This window comes from Syngnathus scovelli, chromosome 13 (assembly GCF_024217435.2).
Source record: "Syngnathus scovelli strain Florida chromosome 13, RoL_Ssco_1.2, whole genome shotgun sequence".
In the NCBI taxonomy this organism is placed as follows: domain Eukaryota; kingdom Metazoa; phylum Chordata; class Actinopteri; order Syngnathiformes; family Syngnathidae; genus Syngnathus; species Syngnathus scovelli.
In genome coordinates this window covers 8,186,027-8,211,227 of record NC_090859.1, presented here as the reverse complement: position 1 = coordinate 8,211,227, position 25,201 = coordinate 8,186,027, and the positions used below count along the sequence as shown (strand labels likewise).

The following is a 25,201-nucleotide window of genomic DNA, read 5'->3' as shown; positions in this document are numbered from 1 at the left end:
CATGTGCGAAAATTCAATCAATCCATCCATCAATCAATTAATCAAATATCTACATCAGAGAAAGAAAATATAATTTAGGCCATTGTAAAAAATGATTCTGCTGAAGAACTGCAGAGACGGTTTTGGTGTGTGGTACATCAGGAATTAATACAATATCTGCCCACTTTTCCTTACACGAATGCTCCAAATCTGTAAAATTGCGATGACGCGCAAGTCGCCTTTAGTTTAAATGTCGACCCAAGAATGGCATCATGTACACATTTCAGACACAGATTAGGATTTTATTCACACATCACATACTACAGTGGGTTATGTAGTCCAGAAATAGTTTTGAACAGCGCTGCCATTAGAAGACATAAAACCAAAAGACATTGAACCCTTGTTTTGTCATTATATAAAAATAGTGTTGCTACAAAAGTATAAATTAGGCTTACTAATAAGACAACTCAGGTGGGAATCTACACAGGAAGAAAAATAAGGATCAAACGTATTGTATAACAGTAGAAAATGAATAAAAACGCCTGTAAAATAGGATTAAAAGCAACACACGATTGTTGACCTGATCTGATATCGCAGACTAGAAGGTAAAGGAGAACACATCTCAGTGTTAGCATATTTTTACAACTGACGTCTGAATAAGTTAAAATCAAACTTAGAGTGGCTGGCCTAACAGTATCTAAGTTGAGTTCTTTGATCGTATCAAAAGACTTATTTTTGTTGTTTTTCCTTAAAATGCTACTGTAGAAAAAAGAGGTATAATGTTATCGGCGCTCCCTACTGTGTCTCGGAATTGATGGTGCCCCCCTCATGGCATAAAAACAGCAGTTATTTCGTATTTACATAATACGTCCTGGGAAAACGGATGATGTCGACCACGCATTTGCACCGCCCCATGATCAGCAGTACCTTGGCCGCCTCCCTCCACACCCACCCTAAGAGGCTAAATACAGTCTGACATGAAAAAAGAAAAACTGGCTTCAAAGTGTACTATCTTATAACCTTATTAAAAAGCATGCATAATTATTTTATGATAGAATTCTCATTTCAGCAAAAACACAAAAAAATACACGCTAGTTCTGGGGTTCGATTATGTTGACGCGAGCATCGTGACGTCAACTAATGGCATTTTGTCCCAGAGCATATCCTATTTAAAGTACATGGTTTACAAAAAAAACAACGCTACTACAAATCCCTTCATCTATTCCCGGCACAAAGAAAAAGCTCTAACTTTAAACCATTTTTAATGTTTGTTTTTTTACAATGAGCAGCAACACTACCTGTTAAATATTGAGGTAAACCATTGAATTGGTGTATTTCGAATAAAGTACATTTTTCCTGTACTCATTTCAAATATATTTAAAAAAGGATTAAGTGATAACCCTATAGTATAGTTAATATGTAGTATGGCGTTGACTGAAGTGAAATGGAGTGCATGATTTGACCGCAACCAGCACAGGTGCTGGTGAAAGTCTACAGAAGACCACTAAGATTAGCTTTGCTATTTTTTTTACAAAAATCATTTACGTAAATGTGGCATGTGGAAATTTACCCCCTTTTCTTTTTTTTAATTGCTTGTAAGTATACGTGACTCACAAGCATTTTTAAATCTTCAAAGATGTGACAGGCAGTTTTTTTGTTTTTTAGTTTTGATCATATCATGCCTGGTTTGCTGTGATAATGGTCATCACATTTTTACAATTTTTAACAATTTTTTTAAATCAGCGATGCAACGGTTCATAATATGGGTGATTTGCTGTGATAATGGTCAACACATTTGTACAATTTTTAAGTATTTCTTTTTAATCAGCGATGCAACGTTTCCATTTTTTTGCGCTGATTGCCCCCATTATTTTTCTCTGGCACATCAGGTTTTCAGAATAATAATCATATAAGATGTTATATATGTTGTAATATGTATAAATTAAAGGTTAGGATGAGCAAAAGGCAATTTTTTTTAAACGTCATACTAATAATACAGCGTATGGTAACACTCGTATTGCGCAAGCTTTTATAGGCCAAGTAAAAATATCTCAAAAACGTGATGTGCTTGAAGAAAAAAGTAAAGGCATTGTTAAAATTACCATCACAATTTAGCGACACAAATCCATCCCTGATTAAAAAATATGCTGTTGGCCGGTGTTAATATACGAAATAATACAAAAAACGGATGCTTTCGAAATACGTGTTTATGTTACCCGAATGTTTCTGGAGAAGACCAGAGCTCAAAGCGTTGTAAGGTGGTGATGTCGGTAAAAAAAAATATATAAAATAAAATTTAAAAAAAAAAACTTGTCATCAGGGGAACTGAGGTATACAGTATCAGAATAAAACAGTATCGACAGGACTTTTTTTTTTTTTTCTTTTTTCAATTTACTGGCGCTTCTTTGTTTGGCTACATTTTGTTCACGTCACAGTTCTCCGAGTCAAATAGCACAAGAGCTTTCCCCACAGACGTCAAGATTTTTGGTCTTAAAGTTTAGTTTTTAAGATTGTCGACACCACCCACTTTTAGACCTTACTATTGGGACAAATCAACTCTTAATACACCTAAGCCAGAAGGACAAGATAGTTGGGCATTTAACTTTTTTAACTGGGAACGCACAAAAAGAGTCCGATTGCTTTTGTACTGGACCTAACTTATTTGCCTTTTGCTGAAAATCTTTCAGTGAGCTAGCAGTCTGAGGCTGAGGATGATAGCTGGCTCACTTTCATGACACAGGGCTTGCTTCTAAAAATTAGCTAATTCAAGGGAGTGCTCTGCAATTCTTTAGCTATGGGGTATGTCGAGAAACGCATATCCACAGATGTTAAAAAGTTGCCTGGAACCTGTTTAGGATTCTGAGAATAATTCATAATACTAAAAACTTATGAAAATGATTCTTCATTGAATAAAGAAATGCATATGGTATAAAGATACTGAACATGTTTAGCCATAAAAATAATAATGTTAATTGATAGCTCATTAAATGTTTTTCAAGGAAGGTCTTCAAATGTGAACGCACTATATAAATAAAGATGTACTCTATTGTACTAAATCAGGGTGCTCGGTGCCTCGCAAATACAGACATAATTTTAAAAGAAAAAAAAAGAAATAGTGAATGTAATATCAGTGTAATTTTCAATAAACTAAAAAAAATGTTTTCTAAAAATCATAAATATTGAAAATGTGTGATGTCTATAGCATTTTGTGAAGCTTAAATACGAATTATTCACTGTTTGAATAGAATACCAGAGGATATATAAGGATAGTATTTGAAGACAATTATGGTGTAGACTTTTCATATTATTGGGGGGGCAAAAGCACTTGTTAATTTGTCCATAGTGCATTTAACCACTAGAGGTCACTGTTTTCAACAGTCAGTCAAACTCGCTTTGAAAAACTACAACAATAAATAGAAATAAATGGGATGTCGCTGAGAAGGCGATAAACTAGCAACGTAAAGGCATTTTTTTTTTGTAAAAAGGGAAGTGATATAAAGCCCCGACAACGCAGCTCCCATTCATCCAAGGCAATTTAAGGAGGTATTTTCCTGCCCCCCTCCCCCAAAAAAAGGTACTTGACATTATTAATAAGGGAGATGGCAGGCTTAATTATTCCTTTGAGGGACATTTCTGTTTCAATTTCCACAAAACAAGAAAGTGATTGACGGTGGGAGCAGCGTGTCTGTTTTGTGGATTTTGTTGTTTGCCCTTCCATAACCATACACTTTTGCTTATTGCCTTAAGAAATTAACACAAGCCCGGGTTAAGGAAGACTAACCTATATTGATCAAATAACAAAAAGCGCCTAGGACTTATGTAATTACCAGAACTGTGGCTATTCACATTACTGTCATTTGCCTGTAAATAAAAACACCATATTTAAAAAAAATATCAACAGCAGGTCGGCATATTTCTCTACAGTGAGCAAGCTAAAACTGCCTAGTGATTTAAATATATTAAATACAAATTTGGCTGTACCCTAAATATGACTGTTAACAACATAATCATGGAAAACCCCAAATGTCTGATCAGAGTTGTCTCGTGTGCCTACAATCCAAGCAGTGCGGCTAGCACAGGTAGCAGCAGGAAACTGGATTTACACAGCAGGATACAATTCTGATTTTCTGTTATCGATGTAGGTGTGTCATGGAAGTGGAAATAGAAAAAAGAAAAGAAAAACGGCATGCAACTGGATACCTTCAAATCAAAAATCCTGTACGTGTTAAATTAGAACTAGCCACTGATGTAGACCTGCTGTGTAATTCCAACCAAAGTAAAGAATCATAAAACTTAGTACAAAAGTGAGTTTAGCAGCTTTGGGGGGTAGGTTGCTGAAATAATTTCAATTTCTGTGGCATTGCCACAAATTTGGTAGACTCAAAAGGTGCAAAAGGCAGTGAAATTTCTGAACCGCTTGTGTGTCGCATTTGTGTCACCGACCTCACTCATACTGACCTTACCTGCCATCATGTAAGTCTAACAGCATGTAGCCTTTAAAGCAGTTGAGTCTTCAGGCCAGAAGAAAGAAGCTCACCTGACACAGCTACTGTTTCATCCCTAAAGCACTGAACACCTCCAGGTCAGTGTGTCATACAGTATGTGACAAGCCTTAATGTTCCAAGTGCTTGCGATCGAAAATTATGCTCAGTCTTTCCGCACAAGTTTTACAGTTGGTCTAAACCTATATTATATAAATAAGTCTGTGGTGGAAGGTGAAGGTTTGGTCGGTTAGCCCATGTTGGAGCGAAGGAAAATGAGTTTGTTCATTTCTTCAGCGGTTACCTGCTGCCTCCTCTTCATGGCCAGGCTCTGCTCGCACACCGTGACGCATTCGCTGCGAATGCCTACCGCCGGCACGGCCAGGAGCCACAGTGCCAGGCGGGCAAGCCTGGGAAACCTGTCGCCCATTGTGGAGCTCCAGTATTGGAAGAGATCGGTGGTGCCTTGGAGAAGAGGCTCCGCCAAGTATTGGAAGATCTCTTGCCTGACGTGACTTTGACTCTCTTCGTTGGTGGACAACGTCACCCTCGAAAGGCCGCCATTGCTTCCGGCTCCCTCGACTCGGGTTATTTTGGGCATGGGTGGGCCTTCATTGTCCCGCTCCTCGCCGCAGGACGCCCCGGCAGCGGTCATGCCGCCGTCCCTAGGTTCGGCCGCAAGTTCGCACGCTCGGGAGATTATGTCCTCGTGCTGGTAAGCAGGAACTGAACGCAGCTTGAGCTGAGGGTCCAACACCATGGCCACTTGGTGAGCTCGCTCAACCTGAGGACAAGATGGTTGTTTCTCGTATCATTACCATGATTAATCCATCAAATTTACAGCAGTGATTCGTCCCAAACAGAGTTAGTGTGCCAAGCGAGATAATCACGGGTGCCACGAAATGATCTAATTTCACTCAAATTGTTTATTTATTACAAATGTAGTGCTACTTTGAGATACAAGTGATATTACTTTGCAATTGGAAACTTGAGATACGAGTGCTGTGTTGTGGCAGTGAACTCAGTTGAACTTGCCTCACAATATGAAGCAGCAGTTAACAAAACTTGAAAAATTCACAAAAACAGGGGCTTTATCTGGTAAATACCACTCCAAGTCAAAGCTTAGAAACATTCAGATATGCTCTGCTAAAAAAATATTAATCTTACAGTGTAGCAGTTCAATTTCTCATAGGAATTATCAATAGCGATTTAAAACCGTTGCAACAATAACATTTGCAATGATTTAGGAAACACTTATTTAGGAAATACATTACCTTAAAATTCTCCTTGAGTGCTTCTAGGAAATAGTGGCAGAGTTTGCTGGCCATGCCAGTTCCTGCTTCTCCAGCTTTGGAAGTGAAGAACTTCTCAAGACGCAAGTATACGGGTAGCACCTGCTGCAGGGTGGGCCTCCTTTGGCTGCTCAGTTCAAGTGCCGCCAGGCGCAGAGGGGCCAGCAGACAAGTCAGCGTGCCGAGCAAATGCTTGTTGAGGCCCTGGAGCAGCGGTGCTGTGGACTTACTGCGTCCGTACGTCTCACAGATGTGCTCAAAGTGGGCGTGGACCTGCAGGAGTGCTTCGGCCGTACGGTCCCAACAAGGAGGGGTGGGGCACTGGGCAGCGCTGCCCTGCGCTCCCTCTTCATTCATGCTTAGGGAAGTGTTGGTGTACTGCTCCTCCCTCAGCGTCAGTGTGGTGGAGGCGGAGATGTCCTTGCACGTGGCGAGGAGTTCAGCCAGATCGTGAAGGCCTCGAGCCTGCAGGCTACGTTTCCCCAGGACTGCCTGGACCACTGCCCCGAGCGAACATCCTGCGCAGCGCAAGCATATCCTGCCCCTGCCACCGAGTGAAGATGCCCCGAATCCGGCAGACGACACCCGGGGCTCTGCCACGTACACAGTGCGAATGTCTGACATCACAAACTCAGACAACACATTCTGGACCCAGTGGTGAATCTGCTCCGGTCCCTCCCTTAGTTCCGCCTCCCGCACTCCAAGTACGTAACGTTTCAGTCTTGAACCCTCCACTTGGTACGCTGTCAGAACGTAGCAAGCGTCCGGGCCCGTTGTCTGAGAGTGGCAGGTAACGGCGATGCCAAGCGAAGCATTGGAGCCGAGGGCGCATGTCACCTTGACCTTGACCTGGTTGTACATGCGGGGCAGCTGACGCAGCGCCAAGGCACTCATGTTGCCGAGGGCGTCACGGGTTGAGTAGGCACCGTGACGTGCCCCCGTGTCAACCAGCGTCTGTGCCAGCTTGAGGAAGTCCTTGCTGTTGAGCACGTTGAGCATGTTCAGATCAGAACACATTACCCGTAAGAGACGTTCAGCCACCTGTAGCCGCTCCTTCTCAGGCAGCCCGTTATTATCTGGACACAAAGAAATGCCATTTAGGAAAATACAATTAAAACACGTCATAATGAACCTTGACTGAGTTGTAATTGCCGAAGACTTATCGCGCATTTTTGAGTGGCTTTTAAGGCAAATTCATAATTAAAATGTAGTTTTGAGTAATATTGAGGTATCACTTCAAATGTACATATAAATTTACTAAAAACATACGGTTGACATTGTGGTTCCGCTGGACGAGACTTTGAGGTTGTATCTGTAGTTTCACTGGAGGATGGGGGGGCTGAGCAGGAGACACTCTCCACAGTGGCTCCTGAGGACCCGAGGCTGAGGAGGTTTTTGGAGGGTCCCCTTTGGTATGGTTCTCGTTGTCAGCTAAGGAAAATAGAGAGTAACAAAATCGACTGTGATATTGCAATCTTGAAATTTAAGAAAAATGTTGAAGTTAAAAAAAAAATAAAATAAAATAAAAAGCAAAAGAAGCTACAAATATACGCACTGCAACACAGAAACAAAGTGAATGAGAGAATGTGAATGTTTCAAATATGGTCCCGATTTAAAATAAAATGTCAGATGAATAATTTCAACAATCAGTTCTCGCATGCAGATCTGACAAATGCTGTCAGATTAATTTGATGAGTGGCCCTAATGTCAAAACAAAGCAGTGGAAAATGAAAAATAAAATGGACGGTAATCATAATCCAAAAACAATTATAAATCCTGGATACGCCTAAGTTATCTCTGAAATTGGCACATGAACGAACACACTATGTTGAGAACAAATATTATGACTAAGCCATTGCACAGCTATCTGATTACACTACTCGGGGGGAAAAAAATAAATAAAAATAGTCTAAACCATGTGTCCCAGAACCAGATCTGCAACAACCACATGGGAGAACTTGATGCCTAAAACATTTTCTGTTTTACAGACTTTCACATTAATTGCAGCCATTTGAAATTCAGTGCTTGCTTCGCTGCTGAGCTTCAACATGCATTTTGTGGGAGTGGACTCACCAGCGTGGGACTGCATGTGCTCCAGCAGGTTGTTGTAGAACTGGAACTGGATGCCACAGGCACCACAAGTGTAGGGTTCTAAAAAATCACAAGGCCCAGAAGAGAGTTGAATCTCTCTTTGGTGACAAAAGAGCAAATGCTAGTGCATCTAGCTGCTTCCATCTATGCCACGTGCAGGCCTATATGATCAATACTACTGAGTCGGGAAGGGATGCACGATAACTGTTTTTTTTCCCTCCTACCGATAACCGCTACCAATCAGTGGTGACTCAAACCGAGTAGCAAATTGGCCGGGGAAACCAAGCGCCCCTCAAAAAATATGTAAAAAAACACAAAAATTACTAATTAAGCTCAAACTACAATAGGACACAGACCAACAGACAACCTACAAATGTATGTTACACAAGAGCTGCTAAAAATTGTTTTTGGCTACTGTCATTATACAGTCTTTGCCACCTCTGGGAATCAGATTTCTGACAACCACATACACCAGATTAAAACATACTACTTAACTCAGCATGCTCCTTTTTTTTTTTTTTTAACTCAAGGAATCCACTTTACCAAGCCTTTTGCCATTTGCCAAACAAGACATTGTACACTATTGGAACATTTGTCCAAATTATTATTAGAAACATCATCCTGTATAGATAAATATAATCATCATACATGATGACAAATGTGGGGTAGGAAGATTACATCAGAAAGTGGACAATCACATGTTTGACTACTCTTAACTTTAGATGGTGAGCAATCTCAAAAGCTTTGTTATGTATCAGAACCTTGCCAGAGATAAAGTTAGCCTCCTTGTGATCTTAAAGTCCCAGAGACATCTTTTTTATTTTTTTTCAATTAGAACGGAATTTGATAGAATGTATAAAGAGAACACATTTGCCGCATTGGAAATTAAAAATGGACACCGATTACTAAGAATAAAGCTAAAATTAAATGCCAGTTTATCGATCAGGTTCCGCACGCAGCCACACTGGTGGCGCCATTACTGTGACGTCACAAATTGTGCATCCGGATCTCAACAAACCCGAACAACATGGCGGATGATAGCGACAGCTCCGTTTCTAGCGGCAATATTAGCATCATTTTATCCGATTCAGAAACCTCTTTTGACGCAGAATATGATGAATCTAGCAGTTCACTTGGGCTGAGCTGAGCACATTTTCTGAATTGTGCCCCTCCTGTCACTCTGGTTAGGTTGGCATAGTAAAAAGTGCTCTTGGGGGCTTTAGAGTGCCGAGTTGATCTCGGCGTATGAAGAAATGAACATCTGCAGCGTTTGGTTTAGGTTTTAGGCGCATGTTTAATTTTATTGCTTAAATCGCATTTTCTTGACGAGCTGAGCACGTTTTCTGAATTGTGCCTCTCCCGTCACTGTGGTTAGGTTGGCATAGTAAAAAGTTCTCAGGGGGCTTTAGAGTGCCGAGTTGACCACTGCGCATGAAGAAATGAACATCTGCAGCGTTTGGTTTAGGTTTTAGGCGCATTTTTAATTTTATTGCTTAAATCGCATTTTTTCGACGAGCTGAGCACGTTTTCTGAATTGTGCCCCTCCCGTCACGCTTCGACATACTTTTGTTTACATTCACTGAAGCTAAACGCGAACAACTTGAAACGTCACTTCCGGCTTCTTCCCCAGTCTAGAAGGAGGCCGCTCGGTGCAGTCAAGCTCGTCTGCGCGGCGAATTTAAATTAAATTTTTCAGAGCAACAGCTTCCTTTTCGTTGTTTCGATCGTCAATTTATATTTATAAGCCCATAAGCTAACTAAAACCGATTTATACATATATCTCTGGGACTTTAACTACCTTAAAGCAAACGTGGGACTCAGTCAAACCCTTAAACTGAATCAATCTTGCTATACATCAAGTGTGCTCCAAAAAACGAATACCTGGTACATACGAGCCGCAGAAACTTTGAATCGGTTGACCAATTTATTATATCTGTGCTAAAATTGTTCAATATTATTACTGGCCAGCACCAGTCCAAATGCATGTCACATGAGAACTGTTCACAAAAGATGCTGCCTGACTAACATGTGTTGTGTCCCCATAAACATAAAAATCATACCGGATGTTCTTGTGACACTGCTCTCAATTTTTAGGTGGTGCCTGGTGGTTTGTTGTGAGTAACGCAAGCACCAAGCTCGATGTGCGAGTTGCCCCGTGAGCATTTTGTCCACAAAATGAGAGGAGCACACCTACGTTGATCGTTTTCAGACTAATCCTTTGGGAATTCTCATTCCAGAGGACTGCACCGATTATCAGCACTCTTTTCACCCGGGCTACATATTGAACAAAACCGCTCTTTGTGGCCTTACTTTCAACTACAAGTTGTTAATACTGTACAACCGCAGACAGCCTAAGAAGTTCCTAGGACGTGCAAGGCATTTTTAAATCCCCGTTGCATTTAAAAATGCAAATGATCAAAAATTATGACTTTGAATTTTGCACTACAGTGTTGAAAAGTGTCTTGTTTATGTTCTGAGGAGAAGCTCATGACACACTTTGAAAAGACCGGACCTAAGCCTCCACAACCAATGTAAAAGAAAACAAAACAAAAAAAAACCCCTAATATTCATCCTCTTAAGCATTCTTTCCCCATTGATGATAAATGTAGCAGATTTGTGCCGGAGACTCACAATGGCTTACAGAGAACGAAAAGTGACATGAAATGAAGAGCTGTGTATGCAAACTGTACATTTCTATGACGCAGAAAGATGTAGATGTACAGGGGTGGGGCTGGCACTTACTCTGAGGTGTAGGGAAGGAAGTGGCCACCAGAGGGCTTGGGGTGCCTGTGAAGAGGAAGAAGAATGAGAAGAGGAAGGCAATATTACTGTACCGTCCTTTCTTCTTTTTTTCTGCATTTTGATTAATTAATGGTATAATAGTGTGCAGAGGCGTCACACAGGCACTTGCTTTTTTGAGGGAGCCAATACTTTATTTAGTAAATTTACTGTTGCATAAGGAAAAAGAACGAGGGGATTAACAACTCACCGCTTGAATTCCGAGAGCTGTTTGTGTCAACCAGACTAGACTGCAATGCATTTTCCAGTTTCCGTCTGAACTGACTGCCTGTGTGAAAGCAAAAGCAGTAGACACTAATTGTAATGCTGCATGTAAAGGTTTTTTTTTTTATGTTGAAAGTAACCATAAAATCATTATGCAATTTTAATGTTAGTTTACAGCATACTATACATCTTAATATACAGTATATTCTCAAAGGGACAACATGATGAAACATTTATTTTTAATGGCTTAGATACAAATAGTAGATCCCTGGATTGCTTTTATCGTTCTGTCTATTTTTGAAAATGTGACCGTGAGAGAGCCAGGCATGTTGGGGGTCTGTCTGATTTACACACGTGGACAAAATTGTCCGTACCCCTCAGTTAATGAAAGGAAACCCACAGTGGTCACAGAAATAACTTGAATCTGACAAAAGTAATAAAAAAAAATAATTGCCAATAAAAATCAGACATATTTTTTCAATTGTGGTTCAAAACGGAAACCAATACAATTGTGTCCGATGGCATTGTTGTTGCAAAAGTGAACAACACTGCTGAAATTTCAAAGCATTCTTATGCCGTAATCAAACAGATGATGAATAATAAGTCTACAATCTATTTATTGTACTTGCCTCTGTCTTTTTAGCAAATGCAAAAAAGAAATAAATAATGTGCTTACTCTTTATCTTATCAGTTTGGCTGTGGCCAAATTTACTCATATCCAAGCTCCCACACTCCTGCACCCGAGACGCCGTCAAATCAAAGGGGCCTAAAAGGAGAAACACAAAAACATTAAGCGATAATGGGCATTAAATAGCCACATGCTTTGAGGAATTATAAATAAACAACACTTCATCACTACACTGTACATAATTTCTGCCAGTATCAAGAAGTACTATTTTGTATCATTAAGAAAGCAAAATGAAGATATCGTGCTGATTTAATCATATTTTGCAAAGGATATTTAAAAAAAAGATTTACAGAGAAAAATAAATACAATAAACATTGTATTCCAAGACAGAACCTTGCTGAACTTTAACGTGCAGTTTACTAACTACAAAAAGCTTTTTGTTCATCATTTGCTAAAAAGACAGAGGCACGTTAGCCATCACATTGGCTCGGTGTGTTTTACCAGCAATTATTGACTTCACAGTAATGATGCTGAGCTGGGGGAAGAGATTCAATTTATAAGCCAATCAAGGGCATTAAAAGACAATAAATGTTCGGGTTATTTTATATCAGATTTTACAGAAGTGCAGAAACCACTTTCACTTAGAGCAATAAAAAAATAAAACAAAACAAGAAACGGACTCACTCATGGGTGTGTGAAGTGCGACGTGCTCCTGGTATGGGTTGAAATATTTGTACTGCTTCCCACAGAACTCACAAACAAAGCAGCCCGTTTCTGCAGAAGAGGAGGAATGCACGCACAGGAAAATGTCTTCAATTAAGATTTTTAAAAAAAAAGTACAGTAGTACATATTACTCAAACTTACAGTACAGTAAGCACATAACCATTGTTTCAATTGGAGCGGAAGTGATTTAAAGAATCAGCCATTTCTGTCTGATTGAAAAAAAATAACGGGTGGTTCCAGCACATTTTTTCTCAAGTCACCATCCATTCTCGAGGATAAAGTACCTATTTTAATGTCAAAATTAAAAAACATGTGTACGTATAGGCTTATCGGTCACACTAGTTGCTTCAGGTGTCCACGTTGTAAAATGGGATAGTTACAGGGAAAGATGTTGTCTCTGTTCAGTGTAAGTGATTAATAGAGGTCAGGCATTCATTTGAACAAAAGGTATTTCTGTACAAAGGGATTATAACGTTCAGTATTTTTTTTCCTTCCACAATTGAAATTATACTACAGAATATGTATTGCATCACAGATGTATATACTGTGTTACTCTATGAGTAAATTGTACAAAGGATTAATAGAATCCACTACTTAATTTGATAACAAAGTATGGCAGTGACATTTATCAGATGAGAAGGAAGTCTTCATTTTAAATTTGCAGACATTAAATGGTCTTACTTGGTCCAATTTTAGGATAAGATTCAACCGGCTCCTCTTCTTTAAGGCCATCGACGGGTATCATGACCTGCTCGTATGGATCTAAAGGGAACAAGGCAGAGAATTGATGTAAAACTTAAAACTCCAAATATAACCGTATGCAACTTAAAAATATACATGTTTAGACATTAAGATACATTCTGACATTGTTTAATCTAGTCACAAATATACGTTAGCCAGAAATAAAGCATTTCCTTCAGGATCATTCTTTAGCTTGAGCTTATGTTTGGTTTGTGGTTCTTTTTCTTTCAGCTCACTGAAATTTGCTCCGTTACCGTCCACTGCATGCAGGTCGCGGTGTTCCTGGAAGCAGCTGTAGTATTTATACTTCTTGCCGCAGATGTCACAGGAGTAACGGAAGCCACCTACAAATGAGTAGACATGAGTAAGATTCAGGAACAGGCAGGCAAAAAAAAAAAACAAAAAAAACAACAACAACAAAAATTATCGGCCTTGGCGGGCACTATTTGATGGAGGGATGAAACTGGTATTATTTATCGGTGGGACTCCAGAGAAAAAAATATTTGTTGACTTTAGAATAGTAGGCCGATCCCAGTCAAGTTGTGACTTTGTATAAATAAAAATGTAATTAAATAAATAAAAACAGACAACACACTTGTTGAGTTATTTTGTCTCCCCAGCAGTTCTGGTCTTCTGTTTATTCCCGCTTCAGAAAAGGGTTAAGGATAAAGTTGGAGCAACCCGAAGATTTTATTTGTTGGCATAAAATCTACACTTGAAAAAAAAAAATCTTCACTTAAAAATGAAGCCCATTGGTATGATGGACGATCATGGATTATTTTAGAAGGTATACATGGGAATATTCTGACATCACTTTTATTTGGGATAAGGACGCATCACAGCCATTTGGCAGTCAAAATAGCAAAGACTTTTGGATTCGTCAGAGAGAAATTATATTCAAAACCTTTATTTTAAAGAGTAACTATAGAATGCAATTTCTGGAGAAATTGCATGTGAAGGCTAATAGACTAAATTAAAACTTGTGGAATGTTATGGAAGATCAGTTGGTATAAACTGAATAGTTTAAAGTTGGAACGGTTTGAATCAGTCAAGAAATGTAGAATTTAAAGGGGAAAAACAGAATGAGTCCAAATACTTGTAATAAGGAAAATGTAGAATTTTTGGTAAGGGAGAATTCTTGGAATCAGTAGGCATAAAATGAACAGTTTAAGGGTGGATCAGCCAAGAAATGTAGAAATTACAGGGGGGAAAAAACGGAATCAGTCCAAATACTTGTGGGTCTTGGGTAGAATGTAGAATCTTTGGTAAGGGAGAATTCTTGGACTCTTGGAGTAATTATCAAGTATTTAACTGTGGAATATAAAAACAAAGGGTGGAACTCAGCATGTTGCATTTTTGAGAATTTAATCCATCATAACTTGTTGCCAAGTATCCTCGGTGGTCTACTCATTTGCTTCCACTAGTTTTTTAATAAACTACAGATTGTATCTGTCAGCATAAAGACGACTTGGGCTCTCACTCATATTGATACTAAGGTAGTACGCATGTATTGACTACAGAGTGGATGTTGAAAGATTCAAAAATCTCAAGTACTCTCAGGTAGGAAAGCAATTAGTCCTGATAAAAGCTAAAGTGCCCGAGAGCCAATATGAAAACTGGGTAGAATGTCTCTGATCACCTTTGATTTTGTTATGAAAGTATCAAAAAGAAAATCATGTAACGATAAAATACTCACTGTTGGGAGGTGGTTGTAGCTCTGCAACCATGCTCTCAGATTCTGTCATGCAGTGGAAATCAGCATTAGGCAATTATCCAAACAAACACTTTTACTTTACAAAAAAGGTTGAATACAAATAGTCCATATTTAAATTAAAATAAAACACACTGCATCTACATATACATTTTTAGAAATTCCCTTGTAAATTTGGTCATTTCAAACTAGGGTATCCGCTCAAAACAAACAAAAAATAATAATTTGAGTGAAATTAGATGTGTGTCTATTTATGAGTACTAACTCATGTTTTCAGACAAAGCAAAAAAAAAAACATTTTGTGTCCAATCATTTTCATGTATATTGGATTATAATTAAAGAAAAGATTTGCACATTTATGTGTATATAAGATAAATGACCCCAAATTCTCAGTCGATCCCCTCTCATTGATTTCAATGTACCTAGAATTCTTAACAAAATACCTCAAGCTAAACTTCCCATGAAAACTTTCCAGAAATTCTCCAGCTTATTAACAACCTTATTCAAAACCGACTTCTTGGAACACTACAACTATGACATTTCAGGGTCGGCGTGAGCACATAAACACTTTTTTCCATTTTTTTTTATTTGTTCATACCATTATGATGACACAAGTAGGTTCCTCAAGAGGAATCAAGTGAAAAATCTTTCCAATATGCCCCACTAGTCTAAGAGTATCCACTATCCTGTTCATGTCGCCATCAGTTCCCTTCATGTCAAACGTTTGTGAATTACTTTGCAATCAGTGTTCTTGTTCCGACCGTTTCCATTCAATGAGGGACCGTTTGCAGCACTCTACAGCCAAGTATGGCACACAGCTACGCAGTTGCATTGCATGACAGCCGTTAAATGAAGACATATTTTGTGCTTTTGAAGCCAACAGTCAGTAATTTGTTTTTTTCTGTATTATGAGTTGTCATTGCATCCACCACCACAGAATAATAGTCTGTTCCCCATTCTCCAAGACATATAGCCTGCTCGCTTTACTAGTTTTGCCTTGGGGGAGGTCTATATGATGGTCATGGTCACTTTAATTGGTGTTACGATTATCTATGCCATCTGCATAACTGTCGTTGTATTATAAATACTGTACTAGGGGGCCACTTTATTTTTGCTCGATGACTCTTCGCATCGTGTGCACGGCTGTCATTGGTTAGGGCTACAGCACCAATTACCATTCGTGTCCCTTACGTTACGCAATCAGTCTGTCAATGTTTTTGAACTTGTGCGTGACATTTTGAGACAATGGCTTACCTCTGTGTGCCCTGACATGCGTCTGAAAGCAGTTGTAATACTTGTACTTCTTCCCACAAACTCCACATACATAGGAACCTTCATAAGGAGAGACAGAGAGAGGTTTTATTAGTGCATAATCATTCAACTGAATTAAGTACTACTGAACAGTCAAATGTAAATTCAGGAATGGGCCACAATGAGTGGCCGAACAAATTCGGCTCAACTGCAAATTCTCCTGTCAAGCTTTTATCAATATCATAGTGAAAATAGTGCAGAATGTTAATATTTACTTTGCAAGTCAATTTAACTTGTGCACCCTTAAATTTGCTTCCAGCGCACCTAAAATTATAAGGTGGGTGGTACTATGCTCATGGTAAAAGATGTTAGTCTTGATCCCTATTTTAACATGTGTGCAGTATGTTTTAAGTGTGGTAACACACCTATGCATGAGTCTGTGCTCTTGGTTGGTGGAGGAGTACCAAGAGCGAACATACCCTCCGCCTGGCCTCTGCGAGATGCGCCTCCGCTTGCTTTGCCGTCGTTCCCTCCGATGACGACGCAGATCTCGGCTGGGTTGGTGTCCCCGAAGGTACCGTTGCTCGTCTCCGTGATCCCCGGTTCCTTTTTGATTGTGACTGGAGGTAAGCTGACGTCTTGGCTGACCACAACAGAAGTGGACGGGGGACCGTTGGTCCCACCGCTCCCCAGCTCATTGCTGGGATTGGGTGGCTCTTGGGCACTCACGACTCCGCCTTCTCCAATTTTGGGTGACTCTTGAGCACTCATGACTCCACCTTCTCCAACTTTGGGTAGCTCTTGAGCACTCATGACTCCACCTTCTCCAACTTTGGGTAACTCTTGAGCACTCATGACTCCACCTTCTCCGACCCTGAACTTCCATATGATTAAAGACAGACAAGCAGACAACAACATTAATAACATGTGGTAGGCAACATAATTGGTTAATAATTACATTTGGTGAAACTATTAAAGGGCATTGGCCACAAGCCTCATTAGATCCAGTTAGCATTCCTCCTCCGTCTTTTGTTAATGAAATATGAATAAAAAAATATTCTCAGTGAATAATGCATGAATCTTTATGAAAATAAATTACGGATAGACAAGAGATGGTTATCTATCAAGGTTCTGATCCCAAATAGAATTGTTTGGCCTTGGTCGATGTATACATTCTCATCGGGTGTTTTTAAGTACGAATCTTAAATCTTAAAAATGGGAAATAATTTATGTTTTTTTATTGAGTAAACTCGTTACCCCAGAAAAAAAAATCATGCTCCAAAGTCTGGGGTTTTATGAAAATTGGACATATTAGCCTCTGGTAGCACTTTTGACTCCAATTATCTGAGAAAGTAAAAATGCCACAAGCTTAATATTTCACTCTTGCAGACAATGAAAAATACATTCCTTATGTGGAATTTTAGATGGGAAGGCGCACTGGTTGTAAAGAAATCGTTTATGGAAAAGAGTCATTTTCTGAAATGAAACTGTCCTATTGAAATCATGTCATTTTGGAGAAGTCAGAGCCATTTTGGTATTCTGCTGTTGTAATTATTTTCTCCACTAGAAATAAGGGCACCGGTCATGGCAAAGTATAAAAGTGTGTTGATGGCCACACAAGCAGAAATTTAAGAACCAAAGCCAAAGTCATGGCTGCTGAGTACAAAATGACTAAGTGCATGTTTTTATAAAAAAAAAAAAAAAAAAAGAAAAAAAAATGCAGGAAAAAGTCATGCTCCCCCTGCTGCCTATTAAATGCAGAGCTCCTCCTTCCAGCCTTCTGGAGGTGCCATCTCCTCATTTACACGCGAGGCTCGGAGGGAAAATGGAAACAATGGCATTTAAATGCCAAATGCAAAAAGACAACTTTAAATGCCAAATAGTTAGGTTGACTAAAGTAGAAGAAGAAAATAAGACTTCCTAATACTTGGGCAATTTAAGCGTGCCTATTCAAATTAATTTCTAAGCTCATCTTGCAACTCATGTTCTCTTTTGTTTGCATTGCCAGATCACGATTTCTGTTTGTGTATCCTAATCTCGGTTGTTCAAATTCATCGAGGAGGCTTTTTTTTCTCTTCATGTCATGACAAAGTGAAAAGAGTTTACAGTCAAGCGCCGATTCCAATTTTTTAATAATTAGGTTTCTTAACAGCTCAAATTATTAAATGTATTAAATGCTTCACATAGACTAAGATGTGTCATGATTCATACCTAATATGAATAGAGTCATGATTATCTGAATTATTACTTTGTACCCGATGATAATTATGAATGAGTGAATTAGCTCAGCTCATGCTTTAACTACGTTAACTTCTTCATCTCTTCATTTACAGGACATGATACACAATACATCAACTTTGATTCATTTGAGACGTTAGTGACAGCCCTTGCTGGAACCTTCATCAAGTTCTATAGGAACTCAAGCGGCAACCATTCCATGCCATACCATTATGAATGAATGAAGGAATGAATATTCATTTATTTGTCTATTAAAGTTTTTTTCAACAGGAAATGGGAGGGGGAGCATGTGGTGTCACTCCACAGTAAATTCCAAACCATGAAACCACCAATAAATGACATCAATTCCCCATTATAGATATGACATCGGCACAGTTTGTGAGTCCACCGGGAGGAGCAGCATTTTGTGCAACCTACTTTTTTCTACTGCTGATTATAAAAGAATGGAAAAGGGCAGAATCAAACTTTTTTTTTTTTTTTGCTAGTGAAAGGGAGTTTATTTTTTAATTTTGTCCTGTGGTATACTGCATATATAATTATTGACCACAGCATCCTGTGGGTCTTGAATATGCCAAAATGCTCTGAAATGGCCGGCAGTGAATGATTTAATCGCATTTATGTTCCCCATAGGCAATCATGAAAGTTTGACAAAGGCCCCTCCCTAGTCCATTTTCTATCTATAGCTTTAATTCAAGTCAAGTTTATTTAGATTTGGTCAAAGCGCTACTACGTCTACGCCAGTAGTGGGCAATTTTGCAAAGGGACCATGAGAAGCTAGAACGTCTGTTGAGGGGCAAGCCAACATGCTAACCTCAACTTTGAGTTTGTATTTAGATTTAAAAAAAAAAGTGCTGCGTGTGCAGACACGGTATGTATTGTCCTAAATTAGGAAATACACATTTAATACAGAATATTATAGTAAATAATTATATTAACTACCAACTCATACTAAGCAGATTTAGATTTCAAACCTAAGTAGGAAGTAGAATATTACTGACAGTTATTTATAATGCTCTATTTCTGACTTGTTATAAACCAAATTAATAGTTAAACATCTATATACAAATGTAATTAGTTCCGGGACCTACTTTGTATGTTGAAGTAGTTGTATGTTGGATCACATATTTCCATAAGGATACACTGTAATTTGTTTAATTCATTCCACAGCCAAAATAACGATAACTCCTGAATAAATACTGCAGATAATTACACACAGCAATAAAACAAATGCATATCAGAGATGCAAAAAAGAAATAAATTGCAAAGAAACAATAAAAATGGGATTTTATTCTCACTGTACCTTCGAGACAGAGATACTTGCGTTCCGTAATTTACTGCAACTTACAGTATGTGAACGTAAAACTTAGCTTACTCTTATTTTTCTATACATTTTTTCTATTTTAGTTTTTTTATCCAACTTACATAACATTAACTTAAAACTAACTTAGCTTATTTATTTATTTATTTATTTATTTATTATTTTTTTATATTTTTTTATTATATTTTTTTATATTTTATTATACATTGTTTTTCATATTTTTTTATGTTTTCTTTTTACCTTTCATCTTTACCCTCTTCACTTGCACTCAATTCAAGCTATCTTTTCTTTGCTTCACTTTCCTCCTCACCATCACTCGACTGCTTCGCAGATTTTTTTTAAAGAAAAGCGTTCCATGTATTCCAGGGTAGTGCTGCGACGTTTATCGATGATGGTGATTCCCTTGGAAAGCTTGACCGCTTTGAGGGGCTTCCTTCTGCTTAAACGTCGTCGCTTGATCGTCAAATTTGTTGACATATTCCGGCCATATTGTTTCGCAAGATCACTCACACGCATGTGTCACACGGTCATGTTTCATGATTTCTTGTTTTAATCGTAAGGAAATCCGCACCTTCCTTTTTTCACTACAAAAACTGGGAAAAAAAAAATCATTTTCCACACTGGCGGGCTCACAAGAACCATTTCTTACGTGTAGAAAAACAGTGGGTGTGGCTTTCCACACATTGCCCTGAAGCTGCACACCCACAAATCATAAAGCTCCATCAATGGTCACTGCACTCTCAAATGAAAAAACGTGGGCATTGCAGGGACAAAATGGAATGATTTTTTTTTGTAGTTGTTGGACAAGGTTGGAGGGTTGGATTAAAAAGCCCCGCGGGCCGTGGCTTGACCAGGTCTGTACAATAATGAAGGAAATCAATCACTCTCAAAACAACATATTAAAAATGGCAGAACTGAGGTTGCCATTTTACTTTGTACTCCCCCCCCTACCCAGAAGAAAAAACAAAACAAAAAAACATCTGCTTTGCAAGTCAAATACACCAGGAAGGAAAATCCAAATATGAAATACAAATTTGCTTAAGGGATCAGGAAAATGTTTGCACTCTCAGGAGAAGGAGTAAAAATAGGAGCGAGTTAAAAATGGAGGTCTGACGGGTCACTTCAATCACTGCTTTCACTGCATTGGTGTGCATTATCCAGAGCCGAGACAGGAAAATGCGTCTTTCCTTAATCAAACGTACATTTTCCTGTCCTCTTGTAATAAATGTCTTCTAATATTGAGCTTGACCATCATTTCAAAAAGCAATAACGCAAAGAAATACATAAATCCCCCACCAGCAACTCCACTCTAACATACACTCACACACACACACATACATACATACACAAAGACTATGCAACAAACAGGCATCTAGTAAAATTCCAGAGGTATTCACTCCACAGCCCCCCATAAAAAACATTTTCAATCTATATGTTAATGCTGTGAATTAAATTTTAATAACAAGAGATATTGAAAAGCAGACTTGAATCACACAGGAATAAATCCAGAAAGATCAGGGCCCTAAAATTAGAAATTCAAGACAGCATCCGATCTGCTGCTAAAACCCTTGAAGGCTGGCAGATTAAATTTTTGATGGAAATCAAAATTACACTGCAAACATACGCAGGCGCGGCAAACCTGGCATCATTGTGATTTATGGATTCATTAAACCTGCACCAGTTTCAGCCCTCCCCCATTTTTTTTTTTAACCACGCACAGAAATTACATTTGCTTTGCTGAATTTTTTTCCCCCTAGAAAAGCAGCACAGGCACTACCTTGACAAAATGGTCAAGTAGGAAAAAAAAACTATTTCGTGTACATAACCGCTGCATGTAAACGGGCCTAATTTTCACTGCTGCAGCAAATGAACATCCTGATGCATTATTCATCAAACCAATAAGAATCATTTTTACAAGGGAAAGGAGAGGAAGAAATATGAGCGGAAAGGAAAGCACACAATTTTATGCGGCGGCCCTAACCCCTGAAAAGCAATTTCCCAGGGACTAATATAAATTAAGCAATTTTCAGACATTTTCAGCAGAGCCACTGAGAACACAAGAGAACAGTGGATGCCTGCTATGCTCAAAATGGATTCTAAAAGGCTCATTTTAACCCACATCACTCATCCAGAATAGTGCTTAAAAGGACTGGCGAGGAATCAAAGAAAGCAAATCTTTTTTTTTTTCCTTCAGAAAATACAAACTCTGCTAGCAAGTTGATATGGACTAAAACAGAAACCCCTCACTATGACTTGATAGACCACTGTCGTTTTAACACAGACTGGAAATTTCCGCTATCTGGTCTCTAAATATAAACCTACAGGTTTTGTTCTCCATTCTCTGTATTACTCAAAAGAACATACGATGGCGGGAACTGTACGTCAAAAGCAACAAAAGTCGCAAAAAAAAAAAGATTGCAAAGCCTCTGAAGTAGAGAAATGCTAGGACGTTAGTACAAACACTGGCCACGTTTTTTTTTTTTTCGTTGGGTTTTAGTAGCTTTTATACCATTTGTATTCCAAAAGAAGGAGCACAGTCAACTTCTTAGTTGAACGTTTGAGTCGAAACTTGAAAACTCTTAGTCACTCAAAGCATTAGCAAACCGCATGACCTGCATTTTAGCACGTCAAACGATACCACAGCATATGGATAATTTTACTACATGCAGTTACGTTTTCATTTCCCTTTGAAAATTGTATTTTATGTTTTTTTTTTTTTAAATATCGACTGAATGAAGAAATTTGCTTTGTGTATCCGGGGTCACAAGCTGTAACATAAAACCAGGTTTTTCTGGATCCAATCGAGTATGCACACTTGGTAGCAATTTAAACTACACATGAAAGGATGCTTTTCAAACACTTCCATGTGAAATTGTATCTGGTTTGAACACATTTTTGTTGTATGTATTAGTGTGTGTGTGTGTGTGCGAGCTGGGAATGTGATAGCGGCAGCAACATTAAACCCGGATCCATCCGGATCTGACCAAGACCGCGCATGTGGAAGCAATCAAAATTTTACATGGAAAATCTCATTTAACATGTTCCGATGCTTTCACCTCTGTTAAATCTCTTCAGCGCTACTTAATTTGTTTGGCTCCCGTTACATTTTGTTCTCTTCTTCTCAAAAGAAAATTTGACTTGAATCAAAACTATATTCTTTTGATCTTACTCAAAATTATCTTACTTCAGCTAGTAAGGTTACAGGTTGTGGTCACTCTATAATTATGCACATGGCAAATGTTTACGCCTCAGGGAGGTCTATTGTTAAAATTAAAAAAGAAAAAAAAATCTATTTCCTTATTTGATATTAAATTACAGCTCAGTAAACAATGGCAGACTTGTCCTGCCAGATTTATTATAATTTTGCAGCAGCTCACTGAATTTATTATGAGGACTTGACTTGAAGGTCAGCATTCAAATTACCCCCAACAAAATGGCAACCAGACTCAAATAAAAAAGCAAGTCCAGCAAAATGGGAAAAGCGTCCGCAGGATTAATAAAATAAACTGCAGGAGCGCTGCTGTGATTGTTTTTCCTGCCCTGCATTTTTTTTTCTTTTTTGCTGACATGTTCTTTCTACCTCCATTGCTCCTCTATTCATTTTGGACATTTTTTGGGAGGAGGAGGGGGCATGCAAATTTCCCAATCTGAATGAATCGCAAATTTTAGGAAGAATCCAGCAAGGTGGAAAGGGGAAAAAAAGCAAGGTAGAAACGAAAAGCTTTGAAGGCAATGATACAGTGAAGTACTAACTTAATTATCTTAAAAAAGAAATCCAAGGTAAATTTACAAGATTTGTCACTCTTAAGCAAAAGCATTCAGGGCCAGAGAATCCTGCAGGGGTGAAAAACACAGGGGAGGAAAAAGGCTGACTTGCACCCTGCTCATGGCTGCAGAATTAGTTTTTAAAGGTCATTGTGAATGTATTAGGTTCAACACTGAATTAATTTCATTCCCATTGGAAACAAATCGAAATTGTAATTTGGGTGAAATTCTTCAAAATGAGTCAACAAATCAAACTAATCAAATTATGTTGACTATTTCATTTCTCCGAATGACTCCCTACAGGTGGCGCCAGTCAGTCGCGGATTTGACAAATTAAAAAAACGTCTACATTATTTGAGATAGAATACAATACAACGTTTTTTGGACGCCGACATTATAGCGACGATTGTATCAGTCTGTGAAGCGTGTTAGGCGGTTACGGAAACACCGAGAAGTGGTGCGAATTGCCTGAGTACCGGAGAGAGAAAGGGGGGCAACTCCGGAGCCCTCCTCAAATTTGATGGAAAATTCACAAAAAAACATGGCTGCAAGATGTTTTTGTGCGCGATTAGATTGTTCCTCCCCTTCCTCATCGCCCTTCATTTCGCCACCACAGCTCGCTTGCCGAATCGGTCGGCTGCATTTCCCCCCCAATCACATGACTGAAAAGTTACAATTCCTAAATAAAATTCCGCGACAAACGAGCCAAATTGCTCCTCGATGATGGCTGCACCTGGTTTGGAAGACGAGCACTGAGCTGACGCGTCCATTAGCCAAGTGGAACAGCAATAAACTTAATGTTAGCATGTTACTGGAAATTTGCAAATTCAATTTTTCTCCAAAATAAAAATAAGCGATTTGACATACCTGCAAAAGCAGCGTTGCTCATGCAAAAACACCCCCGACGAAAAAGCCTCCTTTCCCCGGCCAGGGGTGACTGCAACAACGGCTTCCTCCTCCGGGCGAGAGGAAAAAATGTGAATTAGTTATGAGGAAATTCAAAAATGTTAGAAATTTCCCTCCAGTCTTGTGTTTGCCCCCCCCTCGCCACTTCTGCGCGCTACGTTACATTTTTTGGAGCAAAATAATGTAACGAGTCGTGAAAAAGACGACAGTCGGGACCGTGCGGGCTGTCCGCTCGCAGCTCTCGCACCCGGGGGGAGGTTGTGTGACACTGTTCCTGGTGAGGAATTTTTTTTTTCATCCGCCATACACAAGGACAGATTCCAAAATTACAGCGCCGGCCTGCAATAGCCTACATTAAAAAAGGGAAAAAATGGGGAGGGGGGGGGGGGGGGTCTGGGCAGAAGAGGAGGGTGGTGGGAGAAATATGTTGGCCGACCAAAAAGGTGCACGTCAAAAGAGTGCTCCCTGTTTTATGGTTGACAGATGCTATATTAAATCAAAACGAAGTATGTGTAGCTCTTTTACTATTAAGAAATACTCCCATTTATTTTCACACAATGTATTTACAGCCTCTTGGTCATATATGTCAACGACAACGATTAACTGAGCAGGATATACATCCCATTCGTTGTCAAGCGTAGCTCTTTGGTTGGCCAACATTTTTATTTTGAAACCTAATTCTAACATTTTTTTTTTACTTTCATAATTACTTAAATTCGTTGTTTCGACTGATTGCTTAGGGATGCAGAATTTAAAACAAACCAAAAAATTTTATTTAAAAGGCTTTTTAAGGTAGAATAGGGTCAGGTTTGATATGAATTGTGAGGAATTAAAAAAAAGCCAAAACATGATATAGTGCAATTAACTGCAATTACTGAATGCATGGCAAATTTGCAATAAATTGTGCACAGTTCGCTCCCTGTTTGAGGAAATTCGTTTTTCCTTTTTTTTTTAAATCCCCACTTAGCGTCCTCTTGTTGCATTAATTTGATGCAACCAGCAGAGAGCAGCAACACACTTATGAATAATTATTGCTTGTGTGTGGCGGGTGAGCATATAATAAACAGTACCTT

General features: G+C 38.9%; 1 protein-coding gene across 8 annotated transcripts; it reads right to left on the bottom strand.

Moving 5' to 3' along the window:
• Positions 1–260: 260 nt before the first annotated feature.
• Positions 261–24,493, bottom strand: znf618 (zinc finger protein 618). Of its 8 annotated transcripts, none has more exons than XM_049738758.1 (15): positions 24,090–24,493; positions 16,327–16,780; positions 15,905–15,982; positions 14,636–14,677; positions 14,173–14,250; positions 13,176–13,283; positions 12,880–12,960; positions 12,159–12,248; positions 11,523–11,612; positions 10,833–10,910; positions 10,586–10,630; positions 7,826–7,903; positions 7,022–7,183; positions 5,735–6,828; positions 261–5,244 (listed from the first exon to the last, which is right to left on the bottom strand). In XM_049738758.1, exons 2-15 carry the CDS (start codon positions 16,754–16,756, stop codon positions 4,711–4,713), a joined length of 2,988 nt encoding a protein of 995 aa, XP_049594715.1. In that variant the 5' UTR covers positions 16,757–16,780; positions 24,090–24,493; the 3' UTR covers positions 261–4,710. The 8 variants fall into 8 exon arrangements, with proteins under 8 accessions (XP_049594715.1, XP_049594717.1, XP_049594719.1 ...); XM_049738760.1 differs by having other exon boundaries at positions 13,194–13,283; XM_049738762.1 differs by having other exon boundaries at positions 16,381–16,780.
• Positions 24,494–25,201: the final 708 nt, after the last annotated feature.

Excerpts from the sequence above, each read along its gene's own strand:
- znf618 (XM_049738758.1), bottom strand. The coding sequence starts at position 16,756 with ATGAGTGCTCAAGAGTTACCCAAAGTTGGAGAAGGTGGAGTCATGAGT. Across the intron at positions 14,678-15,904 it reads GCATGTCAGGGCACACAGAG|AATCTGAGAGCATGGTTGCA; the intron begins GTAAGCCATTGT and ends ACTGCATGACAG. Across the intron at positions 10,631-10,832 it reads CAGCTCTCGGAATTCAAGCG|GCACCCCAAGCCCTCTGGTG; the intron begins GTGAGTTGTTAA and ends TCCTCTTCACAG.